This window comes from Artemia franciscana, chromosome 11 (genome assembly GCF_032884065.1).
Source record: "Artemia franciscana chromosome 11, ASM3288406v1, whole genome shotgun sequence".
Classification (NCBI taxonomy): domain Eukaryota; kingdom Metazoa; phylum Arthropoda; class Branchiopoda; order Anostraca; family Artemiidae; genus Artemia; species Artemia franciscana.
Genome location: NC_088873.1, coordinates 22458069 through 22476428, shown reverse-complemented (window position 1 = coordinate 22476428; position 18360 = coordinate 22458069). Strand labels below are relative to the sequence as shown.

General features: G+C 33.9%; 2 protein-coding genes across 4 annotated transcripts in view; one reads left to right on the top strand and one right to left on the bottom strand.

Moving 5' to 3' along the window:
* LOC136032968 (DDB1- and CUL4-associated factor 1-like) overlaps positions 1-3479 on the top strand; it is an 81394-nt gene extending 77915 nt beyond the window's left edge. For 2 of the 3 annotated variants that reach the window (XM_065713465.1, XM_065713466.1), the window contains exons 10-11: positions 359-554; positions 3263-3479. In XM_065713465.1, coding sequence (XP_065569537.1) covers positions 359-554; positions 3263-3360 — 294 coding nt within the window. In that variant the 3' untranslated portion in view covers positions 3361-3479. Of the gene's footprint in view, positions 1-358; positions 555-3249 lie in introns of all 3 variants that reach the window. The other variant, XM_065713467.1, reaches the window with a different exon arrangement.
* Positions 3480-11800: 8321 nt separating this feature from the next.
* The window catches only part of LOC136032967 (putative glycerol kinase 5), a 41865-nt gene continuing 35305 nt past the window's right edge, over positions 11801-18360 (bottom strand). Inside the window, exons 9-11 of the mRNA XM_065713464.1 lie at positions 16325-16488; positions 15680-15813; positions 11801-12012 (exon numbers count right to left, since the gene is read on the bottom strand). Coding sequence (XP_065569536.1) covers positions 11873-12012; positions 15680-15813; positions 16325-16488 — 438 coding nt within the window. The 3' untranslated portion in view covers positions 11801-11872. The remainder of the gene's footprint in view (positions 12013-15679; positions 15814-16324; positions 16489-18360) is intronic.

The following is an 18360-nucleotide window of genomic DNA, read 5'->3' as shown; positions in this document are numbered from 1 at the left end:
GATTGAAAGCTCCCTTAATATATACAACAATTTATGTTCATTTTAAATTTCAAAGTCCTTATTTGGGTCCGTTGTAAAACTTTCTTCTAATTTTACCAGAATTGCACCTGACATATAGTGCCCGAAGAGCAATCTTTGGTAGCCTGTTTCTCCAATCCCAAATTATTGGGCTACAAAAAAAACTGCTTTTTAATATTTTACTGATTTCAAATTCAATAAAATCTATGTGTAGGAAAGTAAAATTATTTTATTTTCCCGAATGTGTATGGAACTTACCACGGTTAGTTATATCACACACTTTGTTTAATAGCTGTATCCAAATAAAACACAAGAATTAGACTTGGTTTTGCTATTTTAGGCTGAACAGGAGGAAGAGGAAGAAACAGATGAGGATGATGATGAAGACGGAGGTTCACACACATTTTCTGAAGCCATGTCTTTTTTGGAAGATATTCAATCCTTGCAGTCCGATAGTAACAGCGATAATGGACCACTCTCACTACCATCAGTTCCGTCATCTTCAGTCAGCTCGTATTCTAGCAATAGTGACAGTGGTAAGTCTTCGTTTGGGTCATCTTAATCATGTGCTTGTAAATGGGTTGGTATTGTGCTGGTTTAGTGAATTCTTCAGTGCTGTATAAGAAGGAAATTCCAGGACCCCAACCTAAAACAATTAACAAAAAACTAGGATCTCGGATTTTTGAGGATTTTTTTTGTCTTTTTCAAAAATGTATTGAAAGGGGGAGCGTTGTGTTTTGAATCACTTTGATCGTACTGTCTGCTTTAAAAAAGGCATTTCGTCGATGTCATACCCAAAGATCGTGTCTGAAATTTCCACATTTGTGAGATGATTGCCAAAACTATTTGCTGAGTTGCTCTCAAGGAAAATTTAGGCCAAATAGTGTAGATCGGGAAGATTTATGTGTGATCAAGCCATACTGCATTGCAGATCTTCTTTTGAGAATGGCTTAGTAAAGATTTTTTCGCAATAATCTCACACGTGGTAAATTTAACATGTTTGAGATAATTGTGCATTACAGTGCGCAATTATCTCACTTTTAGTCATGACAGTGACGATTTATTATGTATTTTACTTTAATACTAATAACAAAAAAAAAGCGCTCTCAGCTGCCCAAAGTCTAAAAACATATCTTTGATGAAATATTAACATTTTCTGAGTGAAATGCACCATAAACTAGCCCTACTATATTTGTTACTAACGTTTCTATAGTCTTCAGTTGCATATTGACTTTATTCCTCTTTCACCAGGTTTGTGTATTCCTTCTATAACTAGTGTATAACATCATGGATATTCTTGTCCGTCTTATCAGAGATATTTGCTATTCTATTCACTTCCTATATTATAGTTCTGGTAGATATAGCATAATCTAAAAGTGTTTTGTTCATTTCTTTGTCGTGGTAAATAAAACCTGAAAGCACTTATTTGAAGAAGTTTTTTTGAAAAGAGACGCCCCTTTCCCTCTTTTGATCCGTTCAGTTTTTGCAGCTACCTGTAAAAGATGAAAGGCAAGACAAGCCCATCTGTAAAAATCACATTAATTTTATAAATTTCACTAGCAATGAAGATAAATAGAGATAAATTAGCATAAATAGATAAGAAGATAAATAGAGATAAATTAGCAATGAATGCAATCAACCAATATAATCCTGTCTTCTTGATATTTGGCACAAATGTATTTTATATCAATGATACTAGGGGTGAAGCTGAAGTCATATAAAAGCCCTACTTTAGATAGCTGAAACCTCCTAGATTAGTATCGGTCAGTTAAAACTCATTTCGTAACCAAAGTACACCCTAGATTTGCCCAGCTGCGCTTTTTTCTTACAAACAATGGCTCACGCGTAGGGAATACAGTAGATAACGTAGAACTGTTTATATCTCATCCATGAGGAATTACATGGGAAAACTAAAAACGTGGAAATGGGTAGAAAGCCTTTTTTTTCTTTTAATTATTTTATTCGCTTTTTCTTATGTATCGGGCACGTTTTCAACCGCGTGGCTGAAATATTGCAATGCAACCTTTAACCGTTAGGGCGCATGAACTTCCAACAAGAAACGGATGCAACATGATGGATTCCATAAAATTGTCCATTTTTGCGCCACAAAACATAGCTGTGTGAACATATGATTAAACATTAAGGTAAACGTCTCGTTGTTGAGGTGTTCGCCAATTTTCTGCTCTAAGGGGAACCCAAAGGAAACAAAAATTTTAGCAAAAAAATTAGCGAAAGCTTTTAAAATGCACATAAAATGCGTTCATGGATGAAGCACAGTCTCATTGCTGGACACAATGAAAAGCAGATTTTTAAGCTCGCCTCTAGCTGTAGATGTTCATTCATCAATTTGTTAATTAAACAATGTTACTACCTATTCTTCACCGTGTGTAGTCATCAGACTTGTTTAATTCTTTATATTTATTATTTTTATTATGACAAAGTTTGAAGTTATTTTGGGTTTATGTTTTGGGAGAGAAATATATTCAAAGAGGCCTGATGATGAAACGTCAAAGAATTTGACAAATTATTGCTTAATTAAACAAATGATGCCTGGAAATATGTAGTTGCAGAGTTACTTTAAACGACTTTTTGTAATTACGCATGGCATATCAAACGTTTCATTTATTTGTTTATTTTTATTTTATTTTTTACTCATATTTTTTGGCAAACTTATGTTATGTATTCATCTTATTAGATTAGAAGTACAGAGCGCAGATCTCATTCCTGAATGTTCGTGTCATGGGTGATGTCTTTTTACGTATTTTCGAAGGCCTCTGGCGAGCTAAAAACAGATTGTCAGCCAGATATTGTCACCTGGAAACTGACGCATGATGTAACCATATTTATTTTAATTAGTAGATGATTTTTCCCCTTAGCAAGAAGTCATTTAGTAGCCTTGATTATCTCAGATACTCCTCTACAGTAAAAAAGAAAAAAAAAACAGTGTTATAAAGTAGATAATGCTCATTGTTTCACCTGTAGAGTTGTTTTATTTTGGAAGAAGCAATGAGACGTTGAAATTACCAAATATCTGATATCTGTTGATATATAAACCGTATCCTGAAAATGAGAAGTTTATCAGATATATGAGGACGTAAAAACTTGAAATACTTATGTTTCATATCTGGTGTAAGGTCTGGTTAATAAAATCCTTACTTAGGGCTTTTGATTGTGGCCCGCCATTTTAGCAAATTTTTTCCTAAGAAAGTATATAAGCATGTTAATTTTTAGTTGACTCTTACAGATTCCTCTTGGATTACAGAAGATAGTGATGTTCAGGATCGCCCCAGCAATGATGAAGATCAGGGCGACAATGATGTATTTTCGGCGCTCAATTCCTAATCTTTACCACTGAGAATTTTCCGGTTCATACAAATAAAATAAAATGTGATCTTTTCATGTGGAAATTGTTTATTTTTTATTTAGGTCAATTTTCTGAAAAATAAAGAGTACTGAATTCATCTGATTTTAATTGTTACGCAGAACAGCTATTGGGCAACAGTACAAACCAAAATCAAAGACTAAAAGCATAGAACTCAATAAGTAACTTTTGGGCTTTTATTTTAATGCCCATGTTTGCCTAGGTTTTAGGTTGTTTTTATTATTATGATAATTTTTTTTCTGTAAGTTTAATTATTCTTTTTTTGTGAGTTATTGCTCTTCGGGTTTTGATTTGAACGACCTCATGGCATGTTAAATATCACCTGTGTTTGTAAAAGATGTCAAAACTCTCTGACTGTTCATAAGGGTCAGCTCGAGAGTTATTGGTACCCTAGATGAAAGTATTGCTGATACTCCCCCAACTTACCACAGTACTTTAGCCACAAAAGTATAGGAGGAAAAAATCTAAACTCATTATTTATTGTGATATTCTTAGTTTTAAATCACTTTACACGTTGTTATTTAGTTTTGTCTAAATTATGTTTTATTTAGTTTTAAGTACATAAGTTCATTCATGCAATTGTTATTTTTTGGATTAAACTTGGAAAATCCCAAAGCCAGGGACATCTATTCGGCACAGAGTTGAGACGCCAAATCTAGCTAATAACTATAGTTAACAGAACTTTTAGTAGATAATGATTAAAAGGTGATTTGGTTTCCGTAGGGCGAGCAACTAATACAGTTTTAAATAAAATATAACATTTATTATGATATATTTGAATTTAAAAAAAGAATACTTAACAAGACACTTTAGACGCTTTAATGCAATGGGCGTAGCAGACCAACAAATCAGTATTGCTTCCAAACGAGGGAGAGTGAATCGACCTAACCCTGACCTTGGTTTGCGTCTAAAAATAAAAATCCAAACACCATGAGAGTGGGAGAGGAGTGAAGACCAACGTGTAATTTGAGTAGTATTAGTGAAGTGGACTTTTGGAATAGGAAAGCCCAGAACGGGAAAAAAGCTTCAAGCTATAATGGCTGGGAATTTAGTTTCGCTATGTTACAGAAATAACTGCATAATGGGAGGACATTATAATACTGTTTAAATCCTGTGTCTAATTCGATTTTAATCATAAACCTACTGCATAATAACAATGAGCTTGTTGCAAGCGAAGCAAGGCAATACAGCACATCATTTTGTTATATACATCGCAAAATAAATAAAATAAATCTTTTTCTCTCCCCCCCCCGAAAAACAGCATCAAATAACCTGAACTACTATCCCTTTTTCACCTAAAATTAACAAATTCACGCTTCATTAACAAATTTAAAAATATGCACAGTTGCTCTTTTTACAGTCATTTGATGGATGAAAAGGAATTCAAGGGTAGAAAAAACAAACCTTGTTCAATGAGAAAGCTGCTAGCCCTCTGCATGAATTGTTGGCCTCATCTTTAACACCTAAGTTACATACGGGGCGAGAGTGACCTCCTTCTAAGGCTAGTCTTTTTCTTTCACAAATCCTTTTTCTATTTTTAAGCAATTAGGTCAAGTACAAAACAAGGTCTCTAACGTTTTGGCCTGTAAACAAAGTTTAAATAATACTCCAAACTAAAATCACTAACATTGGCATAAAAATTTAACGTCTTCGATTTTCTTACTGCCTGGATCCACATCTGGATTTATTGCATTAGGTTTCTAAAATGATCAGTAAACGATTTGTCCTTTTCTAGCGGTCCTATCCCCTCATTCATTGTATATGGTAGTCCAGCTCATCTAACACAGTTTTTATTCGAGACGACCATAGTTATTTTTCATTCTGATTGTAGCATATCCAAATAAGCTACATTTGCTACCTTATTTTACGGCAGGCCTGTAACTTAAAGCCAGGACCGTCTCATTTGCGCCAGTTTACTGACACTATGGAAAAATAATATTAAATTTCTTTTTATAGCCTGATTATATATCTTTTTCCAAAGTCCAAGTAATCTTAAGCATTACAGCTGTATTGATTCCAACCGTTCTACCAGATCATGCCTCCAGAGCTCAGTTAAGTAACATTTTATTTGTAACACCTTAGAATTAAAAAAGTATTTATACATCTTTAAAGTGTTCTCACCTGAAAGAGTTGAAATGCGTTGAATTGTTCGTGAAAATCTTTTCCCTCTCTTAGTTGTCTCTTTTGCCTGCTCTTTTCTGCGACCTTCTGCTGATGGTGTTATTCCTAAATATTTTCATTTTCTTAAGAGCTTTTATCTCTACATTAAAATTTAGTCTTCCTTCTTCTTTCATCTTATGGATCCCTCTAACACTGTGATTTTCAACGTGGGGTGCAGGCCCACTGGTGGGGTATGGCTATATTTTAGTGGGTTATGTGTAGGACATTAGAACCTTAATTTTGAAAAAAAGCATTCTTCATGTGAATGACGTCACATTAATATGCATTTAAAGGGCAAAAAAAGATCCATGATAGCATTACAATAACGTCATCCGTTGTATAAAAAATGTTTTATAAAGACAATATTTTTCATTAGTATAAAATATGCCTCGAGGACGACCTGAAAAAAAAATGTATCAATTGCTGTATCAAATATCAATGGCCTTTTGGGCTTCCTTCAGGTGAATACATGTAAAATTTTGGGTCACAGAATTTAAATGTCACTAGGGGGCATTAGGATTCTAGAAATGCCTGGTTGGGGCACGGCCCAAAATCGGTTGGGAACCACTGCTGTAATACCAACTATCTTTTTTTATTCTTTTCAAATAAGTAACCTTCTACTATATTAAGAAGAATATGAAGCTCCTCTTGAAATTTACCAATCAGCACTTATATCATCGGTAAAAAATAACAGCAATAAAATAAGATTTCCTAGTGAAACTATTGGGACCAATTCCTTTCTACAAGAATCAACTATGCCGTTTTATATACAGCGTTAAATAATGCCTATTTATATTCCAAATTCTGAAGTTTTATATTCCCAAATTCTATATTCCCTTTTCTGAAGAACGTGTTCGTCCCATTTTCGTGACCTGCTCTTACGGCAAAAAGGACTGGACCTGCTCGCCACCCAGCCGCATCTCAGGTTCCGGCAGCCTAGATGTCATTTAGTTCACCTACTTGGTAGTCAGCCCTGTTTCTGGTAATATTTACCTATTGGTAAAGGAATCCTATGCATACATTATGCAAACTGTATATTTAAATCTACTCAGGCACTCATGAGCGTATTTTCCCTAGGGGTTCATTCACTGTAGCCAAAACTACAATGTGTCTGATTTGTCACTAGTCTGTTGTTTGTCTTGACACCTTTTCAGCGACTGCACCTCTCGCCAGTTATTACTTTTTTTTAACAGCATTAGAAAATCTTGTCTAGACTTTTAATAGCTGGAATTGGCAAATATAAACTGTTTGTTATCCAATGCCTCGAAGAAGAAATAATTACCCATCAATCCAGTATTTGTGAGGCATTATATAAGCCGTGTACTAGTAATTCGTAGATAAAAAAAAAAAAATTCGATTCGTGTGTTTGTTTTTGTTTTTTTCAGTTGACCAGTTTTGTTGTCAATGTGAAAGTGGAGTGGTTTACCCCAATTTTGAAAAAAAAGATATTTTTTCTGCCAAAGTAAAAATGAATTTTGCAACTATAGAATTCACAGCGTGGACATATGTATTATAGGTATTAATAAACATTGTTATCAAAGTTCTATTTATTCTTCTTCTGGAAGAAAAATTGTACTTTTTTCTTCTTAAAAGCTCCATTCTTTTTTTGATCAAGCACAGAAAATGTTCGGCTACAACAGTCAATATTTTAGTGCTATTCCCTTTTTGTCTTTATGACCGCTTTTCCTAAACCATCTTTAAAACTCCACTAGCTGAAATTTCTCTTTAAGGCATAATTAAACTGCATTGTTGATTTTTCAAGATTACTAAACAATTTTTTTCATTATTATTATTATTTATAGTCAAAATCCAGCATATTTTTCTCCTTTAAATGCTTAGTATGGATTGTTTTCGAAATTGCAAGTTATTATAAGTTAAATTATAGTTATAAACTCCTTTTTGTTCTTGGAATCTTCATTTATTTGTTAAGTATTTATTTTCTACTTGTGGCCCTGTGTTTTATTTTCTTTTTTCGTATAATATCCTATCTTAAGTATATTTGGCAGAACTGTTTATGGTGGCCTTAATCAACGTTGTTTTACTTATAGTACCAAGGAAACGAAACAAAACCATTGTTTGCCTTTTAGACTCATCTTAGCACTATACATTTCATACCCAAAAAACCTCAGTGTTCTACGACCAGTATCACAGTTTCGCTAGTGTGCCAGCTGAACGGTGTAGGTAAATAAGCAAAACTAGCCAGTTAAAATTGACAACGCTTTCAGCGCTCTCTACGCCAAAGTTTTTTATTGTTTTAAAAAGTAAAGTTGTGAAAAAGAGACAAACTTTAGCGTAAAGAGAGAAACGTTGAAGAGGGGATAGCCCCTTTCATATGCGAAATAATTTCTGTTCGTTTTAAGTTTTACTGTCGCTCCTTACTTTCAGTTAAGATAAACTTATTTAATCTCTGAAGGTTTTGTATTAATGCAGGTTTTGATTTTGGCTCACCCGCATATGAATAATTAAAACAAAATGAGCGTATTAATCTTAAATTTTAGCTATTCAGTAATATATACAATACTTTTTTGTTTCGCAGTTACTTTGTAACCACAGGGTAAGCATCTTAGGCCTATGTGAAACGTTTTTAAGTAATGAAAATGCAGAATTCATGAATTGTGATGGGTTTAAATTTATATCTAATAATAGGGAAAATAGACAGGGTGGCGGAGTTGGACTTTTTGTTCGGGATGATATTCCATTTGTTGTGAAGAAGCAACTATCTAAGCATGACCAAGAGATGACTTTTGAGAGCCTTTGCATTGAGTGTGTGATTGATAATAGGAAAGTTCTTGTTTGTGTTGTTTATCGATCACCATCGGCTTCGTTACAAGAGTTTTTGCGAATTCATGAATGCTTCATTGAAGATGTGACTAATTTGAATTCTGAGAAAGTTCTGGTAATGGGTGATTTTAATATTAATTTATTGTTAGCTCAGACAAATAGACCGGGAATTTCTAATCATTTGCATGAAAAATCGCTTGAGTTTCTGTGCATGAACCTATCAAAATCACTTTTACCATCATGCAGGTCTGCGACCCGGGTTACGGAAGATACGGCTACTCTCATTGATAATATTTTTTCTACTATCCCCGTTAGTCTTTCGCATATTACATTTACAGATGTTTCTGACCATTGTGTGGTAGTTGCCGATGTTGGAATTAATCACAGACCAAAATTTTCGGAATTTAAACAAACTCGAAAAATTGATAAAGAAGGAATGGATAAATTGAGGAACCTTTTGTATTTAAATGAATGGACTGCAATTCTAGAATGTGAATGCCCTGAGATTTCTACGGCTCTGTTTTTAAAATATTTCCGTGAGTACTTGGATGAAGCATGTCCATTGAAACGCATTAAAATAAAAAAAATATACACTCCCTTAAAAACCATGGATCTCAGGCGGGCTTCTACACTCTATTTCAATAAAAAATAAGCTATTTAAAATATCTGTCATTCCCATCTACTAAAAATAAAGAAGAGTTTAAAAAGTATAAAAATATCCTGACACAGTTAATTCGGAAAGCAAAAGCTAGATATTTTGAAAAATCATTTGTAGAAGCTCGTGGGGATCAAAGACACACTTGGAGACTTATTAACTCTCTGTTGGGAAGGTCTCAGAAATCTTCATTTCCGAATGAAATGTTACGTGGTGATGGTACTTTTTCTTCCGACGAGCAGGAAATAGTGAACTTGCTCAATGCTCATTTTGTAAGCATCGGTGAGAAAACAGCTAATGCATCTCATGTTTCTCCAAATAATAATAATAATGATTTATTTAAAGATCACATGCCCCCTCCCTCTGATAAAAGCATGTTCCTTTCCCAAATTGAACTAAAACACATCATATCTAAAATGAAGAATGGTTCATCTGAAGCCCTTGATGGATCTTCGACTAATTTGGTCAAAGAAATATTCCCAGTTATATCACCGGTGTTATGCCACATTATTAATCTTATATTTGTAACTGGTGTCTATCCTTCAGCATTTAAATCAGCAAGAATTGTGGCCCTACATAAAGGTGATGACCCGAGGCTTCCTGCTAATTATCGTCCTATATCGATACTCTCTGCTTTTTCGAAGGTTGTAGAGCGAGCACTTTATAACAGAATTTATTCTTTTTTTGAGAAATGTGATTACATTTCTAAACTTCAGTTTGGATTTAGAAAAGAGTACTGCACTGATCATCCTATGGCTATTATTGTCCAACATATTAGTGATTGTCTTGACCGTGGCGAAACGCCTGCAACTATATTTTTAGACATACAGAAAGCTTTTGATTCCATTTCTCATCAAATTCTTTTGTATAAGCTTTCGAATGCTGGTATTCGTGGTAATTGCCTTAGGTTACTTGAATCGTATCTTCATGGGAGGCAGCAGATACTTATATATAATGATGTTAGATCTGATTCTTTACAGCAGTCAGATAAGGTTGGTGTTCCCCAGGGATCCATATTAGGACCTCTGCTTTTCCTAGTTTACATTAATGATTTGTGTTCAGCCACTGGAGTTTCTTCTATAGACACTCAGTTTGCTGACGACACTGCAGTAACCGTTTCTGGTAAATCTCGTGAAGAGCTAGTGGTCAATTTAACATCCACATACGATAGATTGTCTACTTGGCTCTCTGATAATAGACTACTTCTGAACAGAAAGAAGACGAAGTTTATTGTTTACAGCAGAACGGGTCACAAGTTTCCAGATATAGAATCAGTTTCCCTTTCTGCGAATGAACCTGAGTCTGTTATTGAAAGGGTTGTATCGATAAGATATTTGGGAGTTGTGTTTGATGAGAATTTGTCATGGAAAGAGCAAATTAATCAGGTTAGAGCAAAGTCTGCCCGTGGAGTTGGTATAATGTGCAGACTGAAAAACCTTCTTCCATATTGCGCTCTTAAATCCCTTTACATTTCCCTTGTGCAATCCCATTTTGATTATGCATCTATTATTTTTTTGGACACTTTTAAAAGTAATGTTACCCCTTTACAGATTATCCAAAATAAAGCAGTTCGTATCCTTAAACCTTTTCTGCCATCGCCATCAAACTTCCCCTTAAAATCCACAACAGAGATCCTTTTTTCACTTCAAAATATTCTTCCTGTTCGGCAAAGTATCCAATTTTTAAGTGTTATGTTTAAGATTAAGCTTGAACGAGAAAAGCTCCCCAGATATTTTTCATCGATGGGTCTTATTTCTTCTCCTTCATCTTCACAAGTTGAAACCCGTGGTAAATATAATCTGCGGACTCCTAAGGTAGTTACAGAGATGTCGCGTTTTTGCCTGAGGTATTTGATTCCTCTACATTGGGAAAGATTGAAAAATGAGATTGATTTGAATGTAAGCATAGATGCTATAAGACGGAAGTTGAAAAGAGGGCTGATTGAAAGTTATAAATCTAAATAATATGAAAAAATGTTTTTTTTTCTTTTAAGGATGTTTATTATTTTTTTAAGTATTGGGTTGGTCTCCGGGGTTCGCCCATGAGGCCTCCAGATGTCTTATGACTCACTTGGTTTTAAGTTATAAATTTTGGTATCGTACGGCACGGGATTTGTTTTTTATTTATTTCTGCCAAGATTGGTTAAGAGAAGTATTTATTTTTAATTTTTGTGCATATTTAGTTTTTCTTAAAGGTAGCTCAATTGCATTCGAGCTATGCTCTCAGCCTTGAGTTACCTAATATTTTGTATATATTGGTTATAATAAAAGAACCTTGAACTTTAAAGTTCTCCGCGGGTAACAAGATGTTAAGGTTATATTCTTACGTAATTTTACTCGTTCAATCACTAGTTTTTTACCCAGTTTACTACCTTTTAATGGGACTGTTTGTCTTTTGCTTCAGCAATCAGGATAGCTACACTTTCTAGAGCTCTATGATGATTCATTTTTTTTTAGCTTATTTTCTGCTGATTTTTCACTCGTGTTCCTTATTTTCAACCTTGGCGCCCGCTAAGTACCGAGTCTGCATGACGGCAAATGGAGACTTTTTTCATTAAAAAATAAGTTCCCGAGTTTTCCTAATTTTTTAAATACAGGTGGCTGTGAAAGTTTTAACTTAACCAAAACGTCAAAAGTCAAATTTCAATTTTACTGTCCTTGGTAATACAAGAACAAGCTGAAATTTTATTGCATTACCAATTTTTTACTGTTTATATTTTTTGCCTTCCAAGCAATCATGATATGCAAAAATTTTATATGAGCAAATAATTAAGACTACCTATAGAAGGAATTATTAGCACCACCTTTTGTCTGAGAAATATATATTAGAAAATGAAACATTAAAGAAGTAAAGCTTGTCATCCAACCATAAAAATACTAGTACCAAGAAGACAATCTCTCGACAGAAGTTTTCCATAATCTAAATTGCTTAATATATTTTTCTTTTTCTTCTAACCGGGGCTTAATTATTCTATTGATTTTTCTTTGAGACTCGCACACTTCTGCTGTCCAAAAACCTAGAAAAAAAATAAAAAGGATTGACAAAGTACAGCACAACTGTAAGAATTTGTTTGTACACACCATTTCAGAAATTTCTTTTTTTTTTCTAATTTTTGATCTTTGCTATTTAAAGATAAAAGTATGTGCCTCGATTTTTTTTTTTTTTTTTTTTTAGGTATCACTGGCAACTCCTTTATAAAACAGTCAGATACACTATCGATAGCATGACAATTGCAGAAGACCTTCGACATCTGATTACGATCTCAACAGGAATATGGCAAATTCAGTATTAATATTTCAGAAATGTACACTGGACAAAAATTTAGTATATCTAGAATCGACTACAGACGGTAAAATAACCCCGTTAGTACGATCAGTAAGGGCGAGAATTCCACGAACGACAACGGTGTCTAAAACACATATGTTTCATGATTACTTACCACTCGGTGCCTTTTTTTTATAATATTTTTTATTTTATGTATTTTATTTGTTTTATATAATATTATAATATTTTATGTTATGTTTAATATTATAATGTTATATAGGTTTATATATAATATTTTATGTTATATCACCAGGTGCTGAAAACCATTTTGTGACCAAGATGGGCCCAGGGTTTCAAAAAGCCACCACAAAACCGATCCAAGCATCAAACTGATGAAAAATCATCACTTTCGATTGTAAATTGTCTTTTAAAAGCCAAACGTGGTCGAAGTGTGATCAGCCCCCCACATCCTTTTAACCAAATGTATCCCATCAAAATTTTGAGATAGCAATTTTGTTCAAAATAGCCCAATGGTGAAACAACTATGCGTCTAGGGTTCACAGACCTCCCCCCGCCCCTGGGGCAAGGGCTTTGAGTTCTGCAAGCTGCTCATTATTAACATATAAGTTTTTTTTATAAAAGGTGGTCGTATCAACTTTAGAAGGGGCTTATTTGATTCGAAACGGAACTGTTGAATGCCGTTTTAAAGAGTCATCGGATATGCGCTCATTTTTGGTTGACAGATTTTTTTCGTTGACTAAATGTTGGAATATTTGCAATATTTTGTATTGCTTAGATGATTTAAGATGCTTAGAATCTCACATATTTTAATTTTACGCAAAATTTGACTGAACAATCAGAATGCCCAATCACTCGTTTTGATTTATATAAAAATATTTTAAGTAAGATTTAGTAAACTCTTAGTATCTTAGATTTCCCAAAAATATGTCCTAAAATAATAAATTTGGTTAATATAATAATAAATTTATCAATGAACAATAAAAAAAGATATAAACTTATTGAAAATCTGCTATAGAAATAAAATAACCAAGGTGAAAGTCGGGAACTGTTTAGAAAACAGTATCATGTGTTGAGGTAGTTGAAGACCTGTAGTTCGGGCTACGCATACTTTGATGAAATCCTCACAATATCTGTGGGTTATATACTTACTGTGCTTTTTAGAATCAAGCGCAATTCAAATTCATTTTAGAATCAAGAAATCAAATCCATTTTAGAATTTCCACAGATATTGTGAAATTCTCACAATATCTGTGGGTTATATACTTACTGTGCTTGATTTTAGAATTCTATGTTGGTTCATAGTCTTGGATTTCTAGCCAAAAGTCTCAGAAATAGCTAAGTACCAATGCTGGCGGAAAACACCAACACCCTGGAGATATACAATTAATTTGGTTTGATTTTGAACTTCTGTATTACAATATTAGCCTAAGATATGTAACAAACAATCTGTAAATTCCTTGTTTGGTGAAATTCAAATATTATTTTAAGATATCTATCTAATATTCTTTTTATACAGGAATATATAAATTTATATTTTTTATGCAGGAATAATAGCTTCGTTTACAATTAACAAGCACAGACACCCTTATAATCTAGCTAATTTGATATTCAGACATAACTTTTTAGAAATACCCCGAGCTTCTTTGGTCAGGAGGCATAGCTCCCGACCTTTACTGTCATAAGAAGAAAGTAGTGCTCTTGAAGAAAGGAGGATGTTAGACAAAGGACGTTTAATGGAAGGTGGTCAAGGGATTTCATTCATACCCGAGAGCTTCCAAAAGCTAGATTCTTTTTGTATTTGTTCACAAAACTCTTGCTGCAGACTAATTACCAACGTGATGTCACTATAAGTACATGTTCAATTATGTAGTAGAGAGCAGAGGTGTCATGCCTAAAACCCTATATTTATTGAATTTTTACAGATTGGCTCCCAGGGGACCTTCATCCAATGCTTCTCCTGCTCTAGAAAGAAAAAGTGCTAACGATACTTGTTTAGCTTAGAAGCTAATTGGGAAACCTCATCAAGGACATATTCGAAAAAGACTATGGATTTCTAAAGGTATTTGTAGAAAACTTTTCACTATGTTAAATGACATTGCTCCGCTGACCTCCTTGGGTAAACTGTGCTTGGGTCGCTGTATTCAACCTTCTGAGACCAACAGTGCTAGCGTTTTTCCTCGAATACTCCTTTGGCAAATGTGCATGCGATCCATATCATGGCCCAAGTGCTCAGTACTGCTGGCGCTATTTCCATATCCCTTTGATTAATAGTGCTTACGATATTTATGCAACCCCTTTTGGCAGGAACTGGCTACGTTCCATCTATAACTTACTTACTTTTCTGAAGTATGTGTATGCCCCATCTTCAACCCTGATGAAAAAATATACACTTTATCTTCGACCTCCCTTGGTCAGCACTGTCTAGTCTGCTTTTGATCCTTTTGATCATCAGTGCAGACAACTGTGATTTGTATCAGAATACAACGATACTGAATTGAAAAAGACCAGATGTGAGGGTTGTCACAGGATATACTGTTTTGTTTCACTGAAAATATGTATGATTACGCAATACCCGATAGCGCACCATTCTTGAAATTCCTGGAAACATGCTAAACAATTCTCGACGTCCTAAAAATAATTAATAGTTTTGACTATAGCTTCTTGATCCATCTATTGCTCTCAAATGTCATAGCCACCGGTTAAAGCGGGAGTTTTCACTGGAAAGTTTCTCACATCAACTCCTTGAACAAAAGGATATGTATAATTGTGTCTTCTATGTTCATCTATAGGCACATCAACCTCTTCCGAGTTTTCAATCCCACCCGCGCAAAAATCACACTGAACATGGTCATTGTGGTCAACAATAAATAATTCAGCTTTTGCAAATTCTTTCGTATCGATGAAATTCTTTGACCGCCTTCCATTAAATGTCCTTAAATCTAACACCCTCTCGTCTAAGAACACTGCATTTTTCCTGGCCAAATTTTTTAGTATGATACACTTCACAACTTGATTATCATTATATAAGCATATATATATTCTATATGATACATAGTCATTGAAAATGGTTTCTTATATACTCAAGGTAAAATCATCCGCTGACATCACCTTTCAGAAACAAAAGAGAATGTTTATTCAAAATTCGGAGGTGCAAGAAATGGAATTTTCAAAGACAGACGGACAGACACACAAGTTGATTTTATGAAATTTATGCTTTTCTGCAACTTAAATTATTTTATTTGTTTTTGGACTTAAAAACTTTTTGGGAATTTAGGATCATTTTGGGGCACCGAGAATTTCTTGGTGACATCACGTCGGTAATTAGTCTGCAGAAAGAGTTTTGTGAACAATCACGTATGAATTGTATTCTTATAATACAAAATAAGGCAAATATTCACCAGTTTGAAGGGCAGCTAACTGAGCAGCTCCTAGAGCGGTCATTTCTGGGTTGGAGGTGCACTCAAGTTCAACCACACACAGATCTGAGATCAGTTGGAGAAGGAAATCACATTGTGAGACGCCACCGTCAACTCTAAAATGAAAGTTGTGTATTAAAGTAAGTAGAATAGCAAGCTTCCACCGAGACACTTCATAAAAATATATGCTTCTGACATAAAAAGGAAGAATAAAAATAGAAACATATAGTGATTTTGTAGTTACTGTAAGATAGGGTTTTTCATTGAATACCTAGATAGAATCTCTGTTACATTTAAGTATCCGTTTCACAACAAAACTGTTAGTCAAACAAAGTAAACATCACCCTAAAATTCCAATTCAACATAGCAAGCTACAAATAGACCTAAAAGACATAACAGTTAGTTTCAAAACAAAACATCATATTTAGTAACGGGAATGAGTTGCGAAAGTAGTACTCAACAGGACAAAATAAGGTGACGAAAAGATTTAAAGTATATACCATAGCAGACTTAACATCCTTGAAAAACAGTATAAAATCCTAATTCGGAGCGAAGGGGTTCCACTTTCATCAAGTGGGCTATTCCTCTATTCTTAGTACTAATCTCTTTTATTTAGCTAAATATTACCTGAAAACATTCGTAGTTGAATCTGTCTCTTTGAGCATAATCGACCATAGTTGAAAAACTCTGAAAGCAAAACTTTCTACGACCGCTCGAAGCATGTGTGCCTTCGTCGTTGTTGGTTTTAAACCAATAAACCCACATGCAGCTGTATCATCATGAAAAGGTGCCTTTAAACAAAAGGATGTTTTTTAGTATAGTCTCGCGATATTGAATTAACTAAAAATTGTTGTCTTTATCTGGTAAAATATGATAGCCTCATACTGCTGTGAGAAGACAATCATCTAAATTGTTTGAGTAATTGATCTTACTCTGAAAAGTCAAAACTATTTCAGGAAGTTATTATGACTCTAATTCTTTGCACTCTACCTACATTTCAATCTCCTTAATTATCATTTTTTATTTTGTATCAACAAGTTGGAAGATTTATACTATCTACTTTTTCAATGATAGAACTAAAAGGGTTAACTAATGTATATATGGCACCCATGCTACAAATTCCCACCATTATGGAGCACTTTTAGCGCCATTGTTTGTGGGAGGATTATGTTTTAATAATAAGCAGGTATTTTTACCGACCACAATCATATGTTCATAGTTCATAGCACAATCATAGTCGCAACAGGAACGAATTGGTTCTGTGAAAAGTATTGAATTAGTTTAGCGTGCTTTATTTCATTATTATCTTACATACAATCAACTTCTCAAACTTGGTACCCGTTATGCAGCGATGTTTGCTATTTCGTAGTTTGAAGGCTGTTAAAAGCTGTATCACCAAGGGCTGCAATCATACAAATAAAACTTAAGATAGTTTATTCCTGAATCTTTCTCTTTTGGTACTTAAACATGTCTTGTGACCTATAATGTCTTTCCTATAATTCTTACTCCGCTGTGTAGGCTACCAAACAATGTAACTCTACTGGGCCATTCTCTTCTTAATATGATTTTGCAATTGAGTTGGATGCTAAAATTTATTTATAAGATTTTATAATTAACAAGTTTTTATAATTAAAACATTGAAGAGTGAAAAACTATTTAAACTATGTAAGAAACTTCCAGGAGATATATCAGTCAATTTGCTCAGTCTGCTTTCAATCAAGCTATTTTCGTCAGTTCTCTCTTGAAATCTTGGTTACCACAGTTATCTATTTTCTTCGTTTGTCGATATTTTGACAAGTAAAGCCACACTATAAAAAATAAATATCACTGTCAAAAAATGCACACGACCCTTAGTTTGTTTAGATAGCTTTGAAAGAAATAGGGGGGGGGGGAGAGGAGGTAAGATCATAAGTGTATACCTTAATTTGTTTTCTGATATTTCTGTCAGTTGTGTTTTTGTTAATTTAAAACAAATGAAAACTGCTTTTGTCATGTCTGGCCAGTTCGGCTTAAGAACTTTCGTTATTTCAATTTATCTATTAATCAAAATTAAAAGAAATTTAGATTTGTCATTTTGCCGACATTCGGTTCAACTTATAAAGTTGAGCAAATATTTTCACAAATAAAATTTATATTAAGCAAGAGCAGGAACAGTTTCACCATCGGAAATTCAGATGCCTGAATTGTCTTAAACCATATGATTGTAAACCTACCTTGACTACCAGACATTTCAAGTTCAATATCAGTTATAAGTTGAACTTATATTATAAACTGATGCTATATCCACCCCTGTACTCTCGAGCACATTTCCTATTCCCTAAGTTCTTGGATTGTGCAACTGAGATACATGTGCGTCCACACACATGCACTACAACATATGATCCCTGTTTACATTAACCGAAAAAAAAGTTTTCCTAAGGGAAGTAAAGAGCGAAGTTGGAACTTACAACGAATGAAAATTGTTCCTCCTATCAAATTATTGCTCTATGTAACATGCATTAATAAAACTATTACAAATAATTCATCTGATGATATTTACCAATGTTCGTAGGATTATACAAAGCTAGCCCTTTACTGAAAACACAAAATAATATAGTAGTTTTGGTACAGTAAATGTAAACCACTTATGGACACTTTTTACAGTACAGAAATAAAACATTTTA